Source organism: Haliotis asinina, chromosome 3 (genome assembly GCF_037392515.1).
Source record: "Haliotis asinina isolate JCU_RB_2024 chromosome 3, JCU_Hal_asi_v2, whole genome shotgun sequence".
Lineage (NCBI taxonomy): Eukaryota > Metazoa > Mollusca > Gastropoda > Lepetellida > Haliotidae > Haliotis > Haliotis asinina.
Window position 1 is genome coordinate 41,482,799 of NC_090282.1, and position 19,298 is coordinate 41,502,096.

Below are 19,298 nucleotides of genomic sequence, written 5' to 3' on the forward strand. Positions count from 1 at the left end.
TCATTGTCACAAGCCCAGCTCATTTCCACTGCGACTCACCAGCAGGTCGGCCGCCTTTACGTGGCGGGGTTTTCAAAATGAGTAATCACGACATGGATGAAAAGCCGGAGCCAGAGGATAAGCCAAGGGTACTACATGAAACTGCATTCCAAAGGTTCACCATTGGCTCAAAGTAAGTGACAGCTGTTCTTATAAAATGTTATTAGCCATGTATCCGGGATATGTTTTGCCATTGACCAGTTCAACGATACTGCTATCTAGAACACAATGGCATAGTGTTATTGCAGCATCGTTGAACCGAGCGTATTACCGTGGTGCAGCTAAACAACACTATCGTACTCACTGTTTTATGGCTGCCTCTACTGTCTCCTAGGTCAATGAATACAATGGGCCAGTTCCTGGAAGCTCGCAGACAAATGGAAGCGCAAGTTTCCACTATCATGTCTGAGTTTGCCGATGATTGGTCGAAGAGGCTAAACAAGACTGTCGGTAAGCCACCGTAAGGTGGACAATGCTTAAACTTGATCATTTTTTTAAAAAAATAAGTGTTCCATTCGCCTTTTTACCTTTACTATTACTATTTGTCTCTCTTGATATGCGTGTAGAATAGGATCGCAACATGTATAATTTTACGACGTCTAGATTAGTTCTTGAGAATATCTAACTTAAGGGGAAATAACTCTATGATAAAAGAGTAGACTACTCCATCAGCTCGGAAGTATTCTGTCCTGAACAATTCGACCATTGTTATACAGATCTTGAGTATGGAACAATGCGACACCTATGGCAGCGGGTCATTCAGGACAGCCAGAAGAGTGCAAATATTCACAATCGTGTAAAGAATGAACTGGGATCCTATGACGGTCCACTTGAAAAATTGCGCGCGTAAGTAGCAACTTTGATGTAGTAGATATATCTATTGTTACCGAATTAGGAATAAGTGGTGTTTGTATTACCGTCGGCCATAGCAGTGAAATTCTTCATACAGTGTTGGCCCGTTCAACTAGTATGGGAAGGAAATATGAAGAAACGATTAAACCAGACAGTCTGCAATTATTATAAAGTGTTTCAGTGTTTACTTATTGCTACGGTGTTTTCTAATACCGATGGACATATTCATGAAAGGATTACAAAGAACAACAGACATTCATGACAAGTCATTCACCCAAACGCCATTAGGGTTGGTATGTTTATGATGCAAATCATTTGAATAGTTTAGTCTGATTCCAAACCAAACATGGGCAGGAATACGAATTGTTGTGCTAAAAGTAAAGTTTTTAAGACCCTAGGAAAACACCCTTAAAGGATTCTGTGGATATATTTACACAAATACAACAGATTGTCCAACGATTGTCACATTTACAATTGCAAAGCCTGTTTCAGTGTAGCTAAATTCAATAATCTTTTAAAACAAAATTGTTTGTAAAAAGAACAGTTGCAATGTTGACAGTATGTGGGATAAAATTCTTAATTGTCATAACTTTGATTACATGATTCAGTGTACTGTCATGGTTATAGCTACATGAAGTCACCAATCCATCAGAAAGCTGAGAGGGTACTTCAGTTCTACAAAGAAACTCAGGATAGACATAAGATCATCCTTGAGAGCATCAGCACAGCCAAAAGGGTAAACAAGTTGCCATTATATAAACTGTTCAAATGTTTCCACATGAACAAGAATTAAAGGATAATATAAACATTAAATTTCAGAGATCAGGACTCTTTTGCTCTCATTAAGCATGTACAACTGTCAAACCTGTTTCAGGGTTTTCATCATCATGTTCTTTCAGTACATACATGAATGACTTTTTTTCAGACGTAGCTAACATCAAGTGTAATCAGAGTGATTATATTTCTTCAGATTTATCATGAGAGGATGAAGAGACTTGAAGATGCCCAGGAAGAGATGGAGCGAAAGAAATACCGCAGTAAGAGTTCCAAAAAGTATCGGGAACTGGACTCTAGGATACTTCGTCTTCGAGACGATGCAGACAGAGCACGCTTCCAGTACCTGGAGCGTCTGCAACAGGAGAAAGAGGAAAGACCTCTCTATCTCAAAGTGAGTTAAGAGCTTACAACCTTATGGGATTCATATTTTTAAAACTTTTTCTGAAGCAACATATTCAGTAATGCAGGAGTCATCTTTAAGTGGTGTACATTTGGGTCTTGGCTCCAGAAAGATGAGTACCTGCTAATATTAACAGTTAATCTCCATTTGCGTCAGTCATCAGTCTGTGGTCATATGTGAAATGTGATATATTTGGTATTACATATTCTCAGTAAAGTACAGATTCTAGAATATTTGGGGGTTGAGCCTACATTGGAATTTTAATACACTCTCTCCGAGTACGACAAAGTCAGCCATTCAAGCCACTCATCCACCTCAGCTTCCAAAGCAGTTAGTTTGGTATCATAGGTAAATTCCCTGTGCTATTTACTGCAAAACTACTTCTTCGAGTCATGGCAAATTCTGATAACTCTGCATTACCAAAAGTGTTGCCCTGAAACAAATTGAACAATGGTGGAGATCATTCATGAGTGTAACAAACTTACACACTAAATGATGCACCTTTGCTACTACCAAAGTATGGTTCTGTTACACAGAGCATGAAGAAAGTAAAGCATGAATTTGACAGACTTGAGAAGGACAGACTCACACATGTGAGGAACATATTCCAAGAAACTGTTAGGATTTCTGAGCTTCAAGATGACAGGTAAGCTGACTGCAGTGTACTCACAAAGGGCCAAATGATACAGTGATATTAGTGTCAGCATATATGTAAATACCAAATGATACAGTGATATTAGTGCCAGCGTATATGCAAATGCCAAAGATACCAAAACTTGTGCAAGAAACAATGTGCAGGTTTCAGTTACATGTTTTCCAATTGAAACTAAAATATCTGCTTCAAGAGTTCTGTTGTTATTTCCTCCCTTAAATACTTGCAACAATTTAGAATGTTTTGAATCTTACATGGCTTGATCTTTCAAATCTTTTTTCTTTTCACTGCTTAGAAAAGTAAATATTTAACAAGAATTTCACTTTTTGTTAAAGGAGTAGCAGAGAGGAATACACAAATGAGCTGCGCCAGAGCCTGAACAACCTGAAACTTGACCAGGAGATACTGAAGTATGATAAGGTGTTCCTCAAAGACTATGACATCCCAGCCTTCCAGGTACAGGCCTATCTATATGGGGCTAGTGTTGGGAATTGGTAAAAGTCTCGTACTTGATGTCTGTACTCTGTACTGCTTTCAAATGACTTAACATGCATATGGATGTATACTTGTGCCTTTGTGTATTCTTAGTACTGCTTGTATTACTGACTTAATGTGCATCTGGGTTGACACTCCCGCTTGCTACTGCTCATGACTCTGACACTTGTGCCTGTATGCTTGCCACTGCTCATGACTCTGACACTTGTGCCTGTATGCTTGCTACTGCTCATGACTCTGACACTTGTGCCTGTATGCTTGCTACTGCTCATGACTCTGACACTTGTGCCTGTGTATGCTTGCTACTGCTTGTGGCACTGACACTTGTGTCTGTATGCTTGCTACTGCTTGTGACTCTTGACACTTGTGCCTGTATGCTTGCTACTGCTTGTGACTCTTGACACTTGTGCCTGTATGCTTACTACTGTTTGTGACTGACACTTATGCCTCTCTGCTTGCTACTGCTTGTGACTCTTGACACTTGTGTCTGTGTATGCTTGCTACTGCTTGTGACTCATGACACTGGTGTCTTTGTATGCTTGCTACTGCATGTGACTGACCTGGTGGACACTTGTGAAAGTGTTTATACTTGTCTATGTTTTTTACTGACTTAAGAGTTGGCTCTTGTGTCCTGTTCTGAACTAAAGTCTATATCTTGTTGGTGCAGATGAAGTTAAGGGGGAACATTGGTGCTTGTATGTATACTTGACACTTCTTACTGAATTCAGGATTGATCAGTGGTATTTGTCATTACAGACTGGCGACATACATCAGTCATTAGTTCTACATACAAGACAAGACGTGTATGAAAAGTTGATATCAAACATTTCTTTCAGTCTGTCATTCACCTGACTAATGACAACTGACTACTCATTGAAAACAGAAAAGAAGACTGGTTCATCACTTTCAGGGTGTGTGATTAATTTGTTTCAATCAATTTCAGGAGTATATCCCTCACCAATTTGACAATGAAGACGATCAAGAGAAGTCTGAGGAAGAGCAGGAATCTCAAATGTAAGCTGGTGTATTCGCATGCTACAATATGTTATGCAGATTGCAAATAATGCTAGTTACTCTAATAGATTATGTCTCTTGTCACAAGCAAATGTTCTATTACTCTGAATTGAAAGGATTGTAAAATTTATATCGGCCCTGAAGGTGATCACATTTCCTTCAATAGCATATGAATGTAGGACTCCTTACATATTTGACATTTCACCATGTGGGTATTGCCATGATTAAATTACATGAAGTAATTTTACCTCTAATTTTCTCATGGTGTATTACTTCATGACGACACATCTTTTGTTATCAAGTGGAAACTTTCTCAATTACAGCATTGTAGAAGCTACAGTGGAGAGTTGTAAGTATTGAAATTCATAAGTCTCTGTTTAGTAGAGGATAACTGATTGTTTGTGATCATGTTAACCTGATTAAACTTTATTCTATTGGCTTTAAAGTCGGTTTGATCAGGTTGTTTTGAACTGTACTTAGCTGCTCAGATAAAGAACTTGTCCTTCATACTAATTTAGGGTTAACAACAGAGCAAAGGTAGTTTTGAAAAGCAGACTTCTAAGTTCCATTTTTCAGAAGCCATTTTGATGGCATGAATATTCAGCACAAACCAGCTTTTAGAGTTGTAGACTCTTCCCTTACGTTGCAGTGACTCCCACAGAGCTGCTTCCAAACCGTCCCACACTGCCCCCACTGCAGCACCAGACTGCCCCAGTAGTGCAGGACCTTCAGGATGACCAGCTGTGGTGGGCACACATCAGGCCCACAAAGAGGACAATAGATCCACTCACATCTCCTCCACCCACTACGCTCAGGGATGTTGCCACTGCCTTTGTGGAGAGTGAGTGGACATAACCTCATGGCTAGTTCATCAAACTGGTCTCCAGTAAATTACAACATAAGGATCAGGATAGCTATTCTCAAAACATCCAAGTCCCACAAATTTCTTAAGCCCATTCTTAAAACATTACCTACGATCAAGGTTAAGATTTCTGAGGGTTACTAACATTTTGAGAATAAGGGCCTTGGTCATGACAGTGTGTGATCTGGACCAACTTGTCCAAAATGATCATTAGGGGAATGTAGCAGGGTGAGTCGTCATTCTTCAGATGACATCTTTACTTTGTCAGTTTGGTGACTGGTTATTGTGACCTCTTTGGTCATGTGGACAAGGTATCTCACTTCAGATCAGCATGTCCATGGTTCGAATCTAAGGATGCCACAGTAGTTTTGTGATTGCTGCACTAAGGTTATAATTATGCCTGAACAAAAGTAGCACAGAGATAACATTTTGTCTGGGTTGATCAGCAAATAGGACAGTTTTCTCTTGGTTAGATGCTTAGTTGTAACTCAGTCTTTGAAACATTTCATTGCAGCCTTCAACTGTCTATATATGGTAACATTTTCATGCTATATCCATAGCGTTTATTGATATTGCAGAGAAACTGAAACATCGCAGAAAGTCACCTGAACCATCCTCCAGTGAGGATGAACATGTTCCATTCTATGCCCCTGGTGGAACATCCAAGATGACAAATGTAAAAGTCAAGGTCATTCGTGACTACAATGGAAAGGGTCCAAACGATTTGAAAGATCTCAGAATTGGTACAAATATTTTCATTTATTGCTTCAGTATTCTCGGGTTTAATTATTACGTACATCTGCACAGTATAAATTCCTAAATTTCTTGTAATCACAGTCTACCCTTCCTTGTTTTTAATGTACATTTTATCTGATAATCCAACATTGACAAAAGGGATAGTATGTTTCTTTGTTCTTGTCCCTATCCCACAAAGCAGTGCTAAAGCTAAGGTGATTGTAACTGATGTACTTTAACGTAGGCTTGCACCAGCTGCAGTGGTAAAATCACTTTGTGGAATGGGACACAGCTTCAACTGGTAGAGAAATATCCCATAATCAGTTCAAAATGTCAGGATGATGTTTTGTATCCAAAACCGATATTGCTGGAACACCTTTACTTTTACCTTTACAACTTTGACGATTGCAGTTTGACCATACTTGAAGATGCAGCTTCTAAGGGCCATATCATCTCTGTTGTCTCATAATTGCTGCAAACTTTAGTCATGTCAAATCATCATCAAGAGGTTGCTGAACTTCTGCATTTTTATGCAGGTCAGACAATCAAGCAGAAGACAACAGCCAATGAACATGGCATGGCCTATGGCTGGAGACGATCGTCACGCACTGGACGTAAGAAGTATGGCATGTTCCCTGTGGAGTGCACTGAGCTGAAGCCAAAGACAAAGTCAAAACTCTCCGACCGCCTCTTTAACATTGCTTTCAGAAAGTGAATAGGTCTTAACTGTGGGATTTTTTTTTCATATATAGATTCAGATTAAGGCATAGCCATGTTAAATTTTATATTGCAAATTTAAATTGATGCTTAAATTATTTTTATAACTCTTAGACAGTAACCTGAAGTATTTTTTTATGCTATTATTCTTGATAAGAAGAGAGGATTTCATTTATATTTTGTGAAATTATATTTCAGAAATTATATTTACATACAGCAATGTCTAGGCTTATTGAGCAATATTGTATACTTTGATTTTTTTAATAATTTATGTCTCTGTTTATTGTTTGGTATTGATGTAACACTATTTAATGTATTTATTCTACCTGTTTGAGATAACCTGGCCAGTCCCCTACCATTAAGTTATATCTGTGTTTAATATACGTATATGAGCATGCCTTTCTATTATCATTTGAATCATACTGAGAGTGTGGAGTTGTGTGTCATACCTTATTCAACAATGTGATTACATAGGCACCCTGGCTATTTACATGAGTAACAAGTTATTATAGGTACCCTGGCTTTTACATGAGTAACAAGTTATTATAGGCACCCTGGCTATTTACATGAGTAACAAGTTATTATAGGCACCCTGGCTATTTACATGAGTAACAAGTTATTATAGACACCCTGGCTATTTACATGAGTAACAAGTTGTTATAGGTAACCTGGCTTTTACATGAGTAACAAGTTATTATAGGTACCCTGGCTTTTACATGAGTAACAAGTTATTATAGGTAACCTGGCTATTTACATGAGTAACAAGTTATTATAGGTAACCTGGCTATTTACATGAGTAACAAGTTATAGACACCCTGGCTATTTACATGAGTAACAAGTTATTATAGGCACCCAGGCTATTTTACATGAGTAACAAGTTATTATAGGCACCCTGGCTATTTACATGAGTAACAAGTTATTATAGGCACCCTGGCTATTTACATGAGTAACAAGTTATTATAGGTAACCTGGCTATTTACATGAGTAACAAGTTATAGACACCCTGGCTATTTACATGAGTAACAAGTTATTATAGGCACCCTGGCTATTTACATGAGTAACAAGTTATTATAGGCACCCTGGCTATTTTACATGAGTAACAAGTTATTATAGGTACCCTGGCTTTTATATGAGTAACAAGATTACACCATTACCCAAGCTATTCACATGAGTAATGAGTTCACATAGATACCCTGGCTTTTAATGTAACATGATTACGTTGCTACTCTGGCTGTTTGTACAAGTATTGAGATTACGTTAGTGCTCTTTGTATCCATGCAATTAACAAGATTACAATGGTGACCTGGTTTTTAACATGATTACATTGGTACCCTGGCTATTCATATACCGGTAAGTATTGAGATTACATTGGTACCCTGGCTCTTTCCATGGGTAACAAGGTTACTCTGAGTATTCATATGAGTAATCACATTACATTCAAATTGCCTGGGCATTTAAATGAGCATTGATATTGCAATGGTGACCTGTCTATTTACGTGGACATATTGTTACCATGACTTTTTTGTGTAAGTACTGAGATTTGATTGGTACCCTGGCTGTTCACATGAAGATTCACAAGATTGCATTGTCTAATAATGAGATATTTCTGGGTATTTCCAAGAATGCAATGCTGACCTGGCTTGTAATATGAGAAGCATGATTACATTGCTATCCATGTCTATTTATATATGAAATGAGATTACATTAGTACCTTAGGTACAAACGTGAGTAATGAGATTACAATGAGGACCTGTCTATTAACAGGTATTTTACAATGAGGACCTGTCTATTAACACGGGTATTTACATATGAAATGAGATTACATTAGTACCTTTATGTTGATTGTGAGGTTACACAGGTACAATACCCTTTTCCATGAGCAACTACATTTCATGGATCACCAGGCTACTAACTTCAGTAATGGGGTTTTCTTATGAGTGAAGAGATAACCTGGCTATTAACTTGAGTGATGAGGTTTCAAAGATGATCTGGCAATTACCTGACTAACAAGGTTTCAGAGGTGGCTATTACCTCAGTAACAAGGTTACATTGACCTGGCTATTAACTTGAGTGATGAGGTATAATAGGTGACCTGGCCATTGAGTTGATTAACAAGGTTTCAGGGTGGCCCTATCTATTAACGTGAGTAATGATGTACAAAGGTAACGTGGCTATTAACTTGAGGGCTGGGGTTTCATAGATAACATGGCTATTAATTTGAGTGATGGGAGTTTCATAAGTGACCTGGCTATTAACTTGAATGATGTGATTTCATAAGTGAGGACCTGAGGACCCATGAAGATCCTGGTGAGAATTGGTCTTCAGTAAAGGGGCAACTAACAGGATTGGCTGGTCAGGCTTACTGTCTTGGTTAACACATCATTGTATCCCATGGGTTTAGTAGAATAATGCTCTTGATGGTTATCACTGGATTATCTAGTCATTTATTTACAGGCCATCACTGTATAGCTGGAATATTGCCAAGTGCGGCTTTAAACATCAAAGCAACCAAATCAAGTTGAGTGATGCTGTCAGTAGGTGACCTGGCTATTACCTTGACTCATATGGATTCATAGGTGACCTGTCTATTAACTTGAGTGATGAGGTTTCAAAGGTGACCTTGCTATTGACTTGAATGATGAGGTTTCAAAGGTGACCTGACTATTCACTTGCATGATGAGGATTCAGAGGTGACCTGGCTATTATCTGTAGTGTTGAGGTTTCAAAGGTGAACTGCAGGCTATTAACTTGAGTGACAGGGTTTCAAAAGTGACCTGGCTATTTTAGCTTGAGTAAACGTATTTCAGAGGTGACCTGGCTATTGACTTGAGTAAACATACTTCAAAGGTGACCTGACAATTCACTTGAGTGATGAGGATTCAGAGGTGACCTGGCTAGGAACTTTAGTGATGCGGTTTCAAAGGTGACCTGCAGGCTATTAACTTGAGTGACGTGGTTTCAAAGGTGACCTGGCAATTGACTTGAGTGATGAGGTTTGAAAGGTGACATGGCTATTAACTTGACTGACAGGGTTTCAAAGGTGACATGGCTATGAGTAAACATAATATAACTTGAGTAAACATATTTTAGAGGTGACCTGGCTATTGACTTGATTAAACATATTTCAAAGGTGACCAGGCTTTTAACTTGAGTGATGAGATTTCAAAGGTGACCTGCAGGCTATCAACTGGAGTCACAGGGTTTCAAAAGTGACCTGGCTAGTAACTTGAATTGTGACTTGTCATGCATGACCTGGCAATTAACTTGAGCAATAAGTGTTCGTAGGGTGACCTGGCTATTAACTCGAGTGATAAGTTTTAATAGGTGGCTGTTAACTTGACTGATGAGGTGTCATGGATGACCTGGCTATTAACTTGAGTGTTGAGGTTTCAAAGGTGATCTGGCTATTAACTTGAGTGTTGAGGTTTCAAAGGTGATCTGGCTATTAACTTGAGTGTTGAGGTTTCAAAGGTGATCTGGCTATTAACTTGAGTAATGTGGATAGCCACTTATTCTTGTAATAGTGTAACTTGGAATGACTAGGCTATTAACATGATCACTAAGGTCACAGAGGTGGCCTTGTAATGACATTTCAAAGGTACCACCAGTATACCTGACTAATGCTATTACTTAAGTGATGCAATATACATGAGGAACAATATTACCTGCCTCTCATGTTGCAATTATTATTTGTACTCTAATGAGTACAAGTCAATTCTTTTGGATAACATCCTCCTTTGAATATGGAATTTTTTATTACACAGCAGTTTTGATTTTTTGAAAGTGATTCTTTTTGTAATATTTGTATGCTACTCTCTTTCCAACATTTGCATGTTATGTGGTTATATGTTTTTCAACCACTCAGTTACGAACACCAGAGACCATATAATATAATCTATTATATGGTCTCTGCGAACGCCTACAAGGCATAAGTTTTTATTTTTGTTCTGCTACAGAACTTGATATTTCTCAATAGGTCTTTGCATGTTTCAAGATACCCAATTTATTATTTATTTAACTCTCACTACTCCAAGAGTAGTGTTTTGTTTTTGTGGGTTTTTTTTTTGTTTTATTTTTGTGGACTGCGTGCATCCCAACTTGCATGCATAGTTTGTTGATTTCATTTTCTTATACAGACTAGAGCTGACAAGTAAGAAAATGGTTACATTTGCCTTTCATACCAATGTTCTCTTCTGCCTATCTGCTTGGAGAATTGTGTGAATGTCTCTGAGTGTTGTGATGATCTACTGACCAGTAATACACAGGTTTTAAACAAAGGGACTTCAGGCTTGGTGTTAAAGGGACAGTGTACTCTTTATTTGACCATATTATGTGTTTTAGTTATGGCTAAAAATAGCAGTAATTACGTAACATGAGTGGGACTGAAAGTTACTGTGATTGGTGCTTTTTTTGAGTCATAGAAACAAAACAAGTATGTAAATAGTAAAATATTGTAACATTAATATTTAATATGAATTATACAGTAATATTAAGGGAATATTAATAACAAGAATAATATTGTGTAATAATATGAATAATGCATTAATATGATGAATTGTACAATAAGATTAAAGGAATATTAATACCAAGAATAATATACTTATATTACAATATGAATAATATATTAATATAGTAATAACATAACTTAGCTTTTCTTTTCTTTACTCTTCTTAGTTGTGAAGTTTTCAAAGTTTCACAATTTTTCTTATTGCTTAGAGCAAGCCAGCATTGCTGTTGGATCTTATTTTTCTCTTGTCTTTGCTTTAGCTGCCCCTGAGCAAGTGAAATGTTGTTAAGCGTGTTGTCGAAGACATTGTCTTTTGCTACATACTTCTTACTGACTAATCTGCATAGATTTCGCAATTTTCATCATGTTGTAATGTAATGTATGAATAGCCAAAAGTAGTGTGACAGCATATCTGCTCTTCCTGTTCCCATGTTGTTGGTTGTATGAGGTGTCTAGCATTTAGGATTACAGAACATAGATATATCATGTTAAACTTATGAGGGGTGAGTAAAGATGTATTCAGTTAAATCACAAATTACATTTGGCATACATAAGTTTGGAGGTATGCTCTAAATATACACATGGAAATTAATCAAGATGGTTAGAGCAGTAATATGAACAGAATGGTGTCAGAACTTTCATACCTCAAGGACATTAATCCCGGATTGTCTGATGGAAGATTTAATATTATTCACTACACAAAAACACCAAAATGTAGGCAATGTGTTAGTTATGCTCTGTATGTGAGATATGTCAACACTGTTGATTTTGTGGAAAAGTAGTTCATTTGAATAATTATTGTCCTGGCACAACACATGATAATATGGTACTGAATCTTGCTGTCTGCTTAGGCCCCTTGAAATCTGTCAGGTGTTTGACATATGTAGCTTGTCTGTTCAAGAATGTCTGTGCTGCCCATTTAGATGTCAACTTAGTAATCCAGTCATGGTTGACACATCCCCTCACCATAACTGATCCTCCACAGATAGCATCATGAATGTTCCTTGGCACATGGGCAGTGTTAGTGTGCCTCCAAACACTCAGACAACTGTAGCATGAAGTAGAAACATCAGCTTTTATCTGAGCAACAGATCTGTCTCCAGGTCCAAAAATTCCAGCACCACCGAGCTAAACACTACTGCAGACATTGCCATTAAGACATGCATGTTCATGGGTCAGATTTGGATGCCTTATGACGTTTCAGGACCTCAAACTGTGAAATTTGAGATGGTTCATAAACATCATTTGGGCTACTGGAGTTGCTCAGATTGAGGAATTGTGCCTAACCTAATTAGCTACATTGTGATTTTCTGCTGCAGTGATCCTTCCAAGTTACCATGGTTGTTGGTTGATTCATTACAATGAAATACAATAGGAGGTGCTTATAAGTTATGTAGAAGTTCCATGTGTACATGAGAGACTTGTTGGATCTTAATGATACTGGTTAAGGAAATGATATCCTGGTAGTGCCTCATGGTGTATTCTGTGGTACAAGTTCTCACCACATGATTAACTTTCAGCCTGTAATTTGTGGTGATCAGAATCACAACTGCTACATTCTGAAGGTTTCTGTAACTTGAAAAGTGAATGGTTTCATTCAATACAGGTCAGGTCATATAGCTAAGTATCCAGAGAAGAGTATCATCCAATTCTGGTCAGATCGTAGTTGAGTTTGTTAACTGACCTTGCACTTCTGTAGCCAGTGAAGAGTATCATCCAAATTGGGTCAGATCGTAGTTGAGTTAGTTAACTGAACTTGCACTTGTGTAGCCAGAGAAGAGTATCATCCGAATTGGGTCAGATCATAGTTGAGTTAGTTAACTGACCTTGCAATTCTGTAGCCAGAGAACAGTATCATCCAGTTCAGATCAAATCAGTTAGTTGAGTGAGTTGATCCATCTTTCAATTCTTTGGCCAGTCTACAGTATCATACCGTTGAGGTTAAGTCACAGGTTCAGGTTCAAGTGTCATCCAATTCTGGTCAGGTCATTTAGTTGAGTTACTTAACTGACCTTGCACTTCTGTAGCCAGTGAAAAGTATCATCCAACTCAGGTCAGGTCATTTAGTTGAGTGAGTTGATCCATCTTGCAATTCTGTGTACAGTATCATCCAATTCTGGTCAGATCGTAGTTGAGTTTGTTAACCGACCATGCACTTTTGTAGCCAGAGAAGAGTATCTTCCAATTGTGGTCAGATCGTAGTTGAGTTTGTTAACTGACCTTGCACTTCTGTAGCCAGTGAAGAGTATCATCCAATTCAGGTCAGGTCAGTTAGTTGAGTGAGACCACCCATCTTGCAATTCTGTGGCCAGAGAACAGTATCATCCAATTCAGATCAGCTCAGTTAGTTGAGTGAGTTGATCCATCTTGCAATTCTGTGGCCAGTCTACAGTATCATCCAGTTCAGGTCAGGTCATGTCACATCTGTTCATTTAGTGAGTTAACCCATCTTGCAAATCTGTGGCCAGTGTACAGTGTCATCCAATTCAGGTCAGGTCATTTAGTTGAGTGAGTCAACCCATCTTGCAATTCAGTGTACAGTATCATCCAATTCAGGTCAGGTCTTAATTGAGTTTGTTAACTGACCTTGCACTTCTGTAGCCAGTGAAGAGTATCATCCAATTCAGACCAGGTCAGTTAGTTGAGTGAGTCCACCCATCTTGCAAATCTGTGGCCATTGTACAGTATCATCCAATTCTGGTCAGATTGTAGTTGAGTTTGTTAACCGACCTTGCACTTCTGTAGCCAGTGAAGAGTATCATCAAATTCAGATCAGGTCAGTTAGTTGAGTCAGTTGATCCATCTTGCAATTCTGTGGCCAATCTACAGTATCATTCAATTCAGGTCAGATCACATCACATCTGTCCATTTAGTGAGTTAACTCATCTTGCAAATCTGTGGCCAGTGTACAGTATCATCCCATTCAGGTCAGGTCATTTAGTTGAGTGAGTCAACCCATCTTGCAATTCTGTGTACAGTATCATCCAATTCAGGTCAGATCGTAGTTGAGTTTGTTAACCGACCTTGCACGTCTGTAGCCAAGGAAGAGTATCATCCAATTCAGGTCAGGTCATTTAGTTGAGTGAGTCCACCCATCTTGCAATTCTGTGGCCAGAGAACAGTATCATCCAATTCAGATCAGATCAGTTAGTTGAGTGAGTTGATCCATCTTGCAATTCTGTGGCCAGTCTACAGTATCATACCGTTGAGGTTAAGTCACAGGTTCAGGTTCAAGTGTCATCCAATTCTGGTCAGGTCATTTAGTTGAGTTAGTTAACTGACCTTGCACTTCTGCAGCCAGTGAAGAGTATCATCCAATTCAGGTCAGGTCAGTTAGTCGAGTGAGTCCACCCATCTTGCAATTCTGTGGCCAGGGAACAGTAACATCCAACTCAGGTCAGGTCATTTAGTTGAGTGAGTCAACCCATCTAGCAATTCTGTGGCCAGTGTACAGTATCATCCAATTCAGGTCAGATCGTAGTTGAGTTTGTTAACTGACCTTGCACTTCTGCAGCCAGTGAAGAGTATCATCCAATTCAGGTCAGGTCAGTTAGTTGAGTGAGTCCACCCATCTTGCAATTCTGTGGCCAGAGAAAAGTATCATCCAATTCATATCAGCTCAGTTAGTTGAGTGAGTTGATCCATCTTGCAATTCTGTGGCCAGTCTACAGTATCATCCAGTTCAGGTGAGGTCATTTCACATCTGTTCATTGAGTGAGTTAACCCATCTTGCAAATCTGTGGCCAGTGTACAGTATTATCCAATTCACCTCAGATCATTTAGTTGAGTAAGTTAGCCCATCTTGTAAATTTGTGGCCAGTGTACAGTATTGTCTAGTTCAGGTCAGGTCACATCAGTTCATTGAGTAAGTTGACCCATCTTTCAATTCTGTGACCAGGGAAGAGTATCATCCATTTCAGACCAGGTCATTTAGTTGAGTGAGTCGATCCATCTTGTAATTCTGTGGCCAGTCTACAGTATCATACCGTTGAGGTTAAGTCACAGGTTCAGGTTCAAGTGTCATCCAGTTCTGGTCAGGTCATTTAGTTGAGTTACTTAACTGACCTTGCACTTCTGTAGCCAGTGAAGAGTATCATCCAATTCAGGTCAGGTCAGTTAGTTGAGTGAGTCCACCCATTTTGCAATTCTGTGGCCAGAGAACAGTATCATCCAACTCAGGTCAGGTCATTTAGTTGAGTGAGCTGATCCATCTTGCAATTCTGTGTACAGTATCATCCAATTCTGGTCAGATTGTAGTTGAGTTTGTTAACCGACCTTGCACTTTTGTAGCCAGAGAAGAGTATCTTCCAATTCTGGTCAGATTGTAGTTGAATTTGTTAACCGACCTTGCACTTCTGTAGCCAGTGAAGAGTATCATCCAATTCAGATCAGGTCATTTACTTGAGTAAGTTGATCCATCTTTCAATTCTGTGGCCAATCTACAGTATCATCCAATTCAGGTCAGATCACATCACATCTGTTCACTTAGTGAGTTAACTCATCTTGCAAATCTATGGCCAGTGTACAGTATCATCCAATTCAGGTCAGGTCATTTAGTTGAGTGAGTCAACCCATCTTGCAATTCAGTGTACAGTATCATCCAATTCAGGTCAGGTCTTAATTGAGTTTGTTAACCGACCTTGCACTTCTGTAGCCAGTGAAGAGTATCATCCAATTCAGACCAGGTCAGTTAGCTGAGTGAGTCCACCCATCTTGCAATTCTGTGGCCAGGAAACAGTATCATCCAACTCAGGTCAGGTCATTTAGTTGAATGAGTCCACCCATCTTGCAAATCTGTGGCCATTGTACAGTATCATCCAATTCTGGTCAGATTGTAGTTGAGTTTGTTAACCGACCTTGCACTTCTGTAGCCAGTGAAGAGTATCATCGAATTCAGATCAGGTCAGTTATTTGAGTGAGTTGATCCATCTTGCAATTCTGTGGCCAATCTACAGTATCATTCAATTCAGGTCAGATCACATCACATCTGTCCATTTAGTGAGTTAACTCATCTTGTAAATCTGTGGCCAGTGTACAGTATCATCCAATTCAGGTCAGGTCATTTAGTTGAGTGAGTCAACCCATCTTGCAATTCTGTGTACAGTATCATCCAATTCAGGTCAGGTCTTAATTGAGTTTGTTATCCGATTTTGCACTTCTGTAGCCGGTGAAGAGTATCATCCAATTCAGACCAGGTCAGTTAGTTGTGTGAGTCCATCCATCTTGCAATTCTGTGGCCAGGGAACAGTAACATCCAACTCAGGTCAGGTCATTTAGTTGAGTGAGTCAACCCATCTAGCAATTCTGTGGCCAGTGTACAGTATCATCCAATTCAGGTCAGATCGTAGTTGAGTTTGTTAACCGACCTTGCACGTCTGTAGCCAAGGAAGAGTATCATCCAATTCAGGTCAGGTCATTTAGTTGAATGAGTCAACCCATCTTGCAAATCTGTGGCCAGTGTACAGTATCATGCAATTCAGATCAGGTCACATCAGTTCATTGAGTAAGTTAGCCAATCTTGCACGTCTGTGGCCAGTGAAGAGTATCATCCAATTCACATCAGGTCAGTTTGTTGAGTAAGTTAATCAATCATGTAAATCGGTGGCCAGACAGCAGTATCATCCAATTCAGGTCAGGTCAGTTATTTGAGTAACCCATCTTGCAAATCTATGGTGCAATTCAAGTTAGGTCTATTACTGAAGTTATCCCATCATGCAATTATGTGGCCAGTGTACAGTATCGTCCAATTCAGGTCAGGTCACATCAGTTCATTGAGTAAGTTGACCTATCGTGCAATTCTGTGGCCAGAGAACAGTATCATCGAATCAGGTCAGGTCAGTTAGTTGGGTAAGTTAACCCATCTTGCAAGTCTGTGGCCTGAGAACAGTACCATCCAATTCAGGTCAGGTCAGTTAGTTGGGTAAGTTAACCCATCTTGCAAATCTGTGGCCAGAGAACAGAACCATCCAATTCAGGTCAGGTCACATCAGTTCATCGAGTAAGTTAACCCATCTTGCAAATCTGTTGCCAGAGAGCAGTATCACTGAATCAGGTCAGGTCAGTTAATTGAGTGAGAACCCATCTTGCAGTTCAATGGCCAGTGAACAGTGTCATTCATAGTCAGGTCATTTTGTGTATTCTGTGTGTAAACTTACCTGTGCTTTAAGTTCTATATGTTGGGTAATTGTTTCTGTCATTATTGACACAAATGAAGGACATTCTAAAGGTTTCTGTGAAAGTGGCCAGTGAATATTATCACCCAAAGCCTGAGCAGTCCTTTGAGTAAGCTCATCCATCAATTCTACACTTGGGTATACAGTTGTCATGTTCGAAATAAGGCAAGAAAATATCCACGTCCAAAGATCAGGTCATCTTGTCAATTTATTCAGTTAACTGACTCGCTTTGCTATTCTGAAGTTTTCAGATAGCGTGTTGTCAAAAGTGAAAGACATACTGAAGTTTTCTGTAGCCTGAAAAAATGGCCAGTGAACAGTCTGATTCAAAGCCAGGTCATCTAGTCAATTCATTCAGTTAACTGATCGTGTTTGCTATTCTAAATGTTTAAAATACATTGGTCATTATTGTCAAAAGTGAAAGCCATACTGAAGGTTTCTGTAGTCTGAAAAAATGGCCAGTGAACAGTCCGATTCAAAGCCAGGTCAGCTAGTCAATTCATTCAGTTAACTGACCCAGTTTGCTATTCTAAATGTCTAAAATACATTGGTCATTATTGTCAAAAGTGAAAGCCATACTGAAGGTTTCTGTAGCCTGAAAAAGGGGCCAGTGAACAGTCTGATTAAAAGCCAGGTCATCTAGTCAATTCATTCAGTTAACTGACCCAGTTTGCTATTCTAAATGTTTAAAATACATTGGTCATTATTGTCAAAAGTGAAAGCCATACTGAAGGTTTCTGTAGCCTGAAAAAGGGGCCAGTGAACAGTCTGATTCAAAGCCAGGTCATCTAGTCAATTCATTCAGTTAACTGACCCAGTTTGCTATTCTAAATGTTTACAATAAATTGGTCATTATTGTCAAAAGTGAAAGCCATACTGAAGTTTTCTGTAGCCTGAAAAAATGGCCAGTGAACAGTCTGATTCAAAGCCAGGTCATCTTGTCAATTCATTCAATTAACTGACCCAGTTTGCTATTCTAAATGTTTAAAATACATTGGTCATTATTGTCAAAAGTGAAAGCCATACTGAAGGTTTCTGTAGCCTGAAAAAATGGCCAGTGAACAGTCTGATTCAAAGCCAGGTCATCTAGTCAATTCATTCAGTTAACTGACCCAGTTTGCTATTCTAAATGTTTAAAATACATTGGTCATTATTGTCAAAAGTGAAAGCCATACTGAAGTTTTCTGTAGCCTGAAAAAATGGCCAGTGAACAGTCTGATTAAAAGCCAGGTCATCTAGTCAATTCATTCAGTTAACTGACCCAGTTTGCTATTCTAAATGTTTAAAATACATTGGTCATTATTGTCAAAAGTGAAAGCCATACTGAAGGTTTCTGTAGCCTGAAAAAGGGGCCAGTGAACAGTCTGATTCAAAGCCAGGTCATCTAGTCAATTCATTCAGTTAACTGATCGTGTTTGCTATTCTAAATGTTTAAAATACATTGGTCATTATTGTCAAAAGTGAAAGCCATACTGAAGGTTTCTGTAGTCTGAATAAATGGCCAGTGAACAGTCCGATTCAAAGCCAGGTCATCTAGTCAATTCATTCAGTTAACTGACCCAGTTTGCTATTCTAAATGTCTAAAATACATTGGTCATTATTGTCAAAAGTGAAAGCCATACTGAAGGTTTCTGTAGCCTGAAAAAGGGGCCAGTGAACAGTCTGATTAAAAGCCAGGTCATCTAGTCAATTCATTCAGTTAACTGACCCAGTTTGCTATTCTAAATGTTTAAAATACATTGGTCATTATTGTCAAAAGTGAAAGCCATACTGAAGGTTTCTGTAGCCTGAAAAAGGGGCCAGTGAACAGTCTGATTCAAAGCCAGGTCATCTAGTCAATTCATTCAGTTAACTGACCCAGTTTGCTATTCTAAATGTTTACAATAAATTGGTCATTATTGTCAAAAGTGAAAGCCATACTGAAGTTTTCTGTAGCCTGAAAAAATGGCCAGTGAACAGTCTGATTCAAAGCCAGGTCATCTTGTCAATTCATTCAATTAACTGATCCAGTTTGCTATTCTAAATGTTTAAAATACATTGGTCATTATTGTCAAAAGTGAAAGCCATACTGAAGG

General features: G+C 38.7%; 1 protein-coding gene and 1 long non-coding RNA gene across 2 annotated transcripts in view; both read left to right on the forward strand.

The window, feature by feature from the left end:
* The window catches only part of LOC137278034 (uncharacterized), a 173,767-nt gene that overhangs the window by 52,742 nt on the left and 101,727 nt on the right, over nucleotides 1-19,298 (forward strand). The window lies entirely within an intron of this gene.
* Nucleotides 78-6,541, forward strand: LOC137277224 (protein kinase C and casein kinase substrate in neurons protein 1-like). Its single transcript, XM_067808895.1, has 12 exons — nucleotides 78-172; nucleotides 374-489; nucleotides 756-885; nucleotides 1,519-1,627; nucleotides 1,862-2,059; nucleotides 2,605-2,714; nucleotides 3,056-3,176; nucleotides 4,159-4,229; nucleotides 4,553-4,578; nucleotides 4,879-5,070; nucleotides 5,670-5,834; nucleotides 6,363-6,541. The coding sequence occupies exons 1-12, from the start codon at nucleotides 78-80 to the stop codon at nucleotides 6,539-6,541; spliced, it is 1,512 nt and encodes a 503-aa protein (XP_067664996.1).

What these genes read in the sequence shown, in the direction of transcription:
- LOC137277224 (XM_067808895.1), top strand. Translation starts at nt 78, where the DNA reads ATGAGTAATCACGACATGGATGAAAAGCCGGAGCCAGAGGATAAGCCA. An exon ending in ATGACATCCCAGCCTTCCAG is followed by an intron (nt 3,177 to 4,158) that starts GTACAGGCCTAT and finishes AATCAATTTCAG; the next exon opens with GAGTATATCCCTCACCAATT. An exon ending in GAAGAGCAGGAATCTCAAAT is followed by an intron (nt 4,230 to 4,552) that starts GTAAGCTGGTGT and finishes TCTCAATTACAG; the next exon opens with CATTGTAGAAGCTACAGTGG.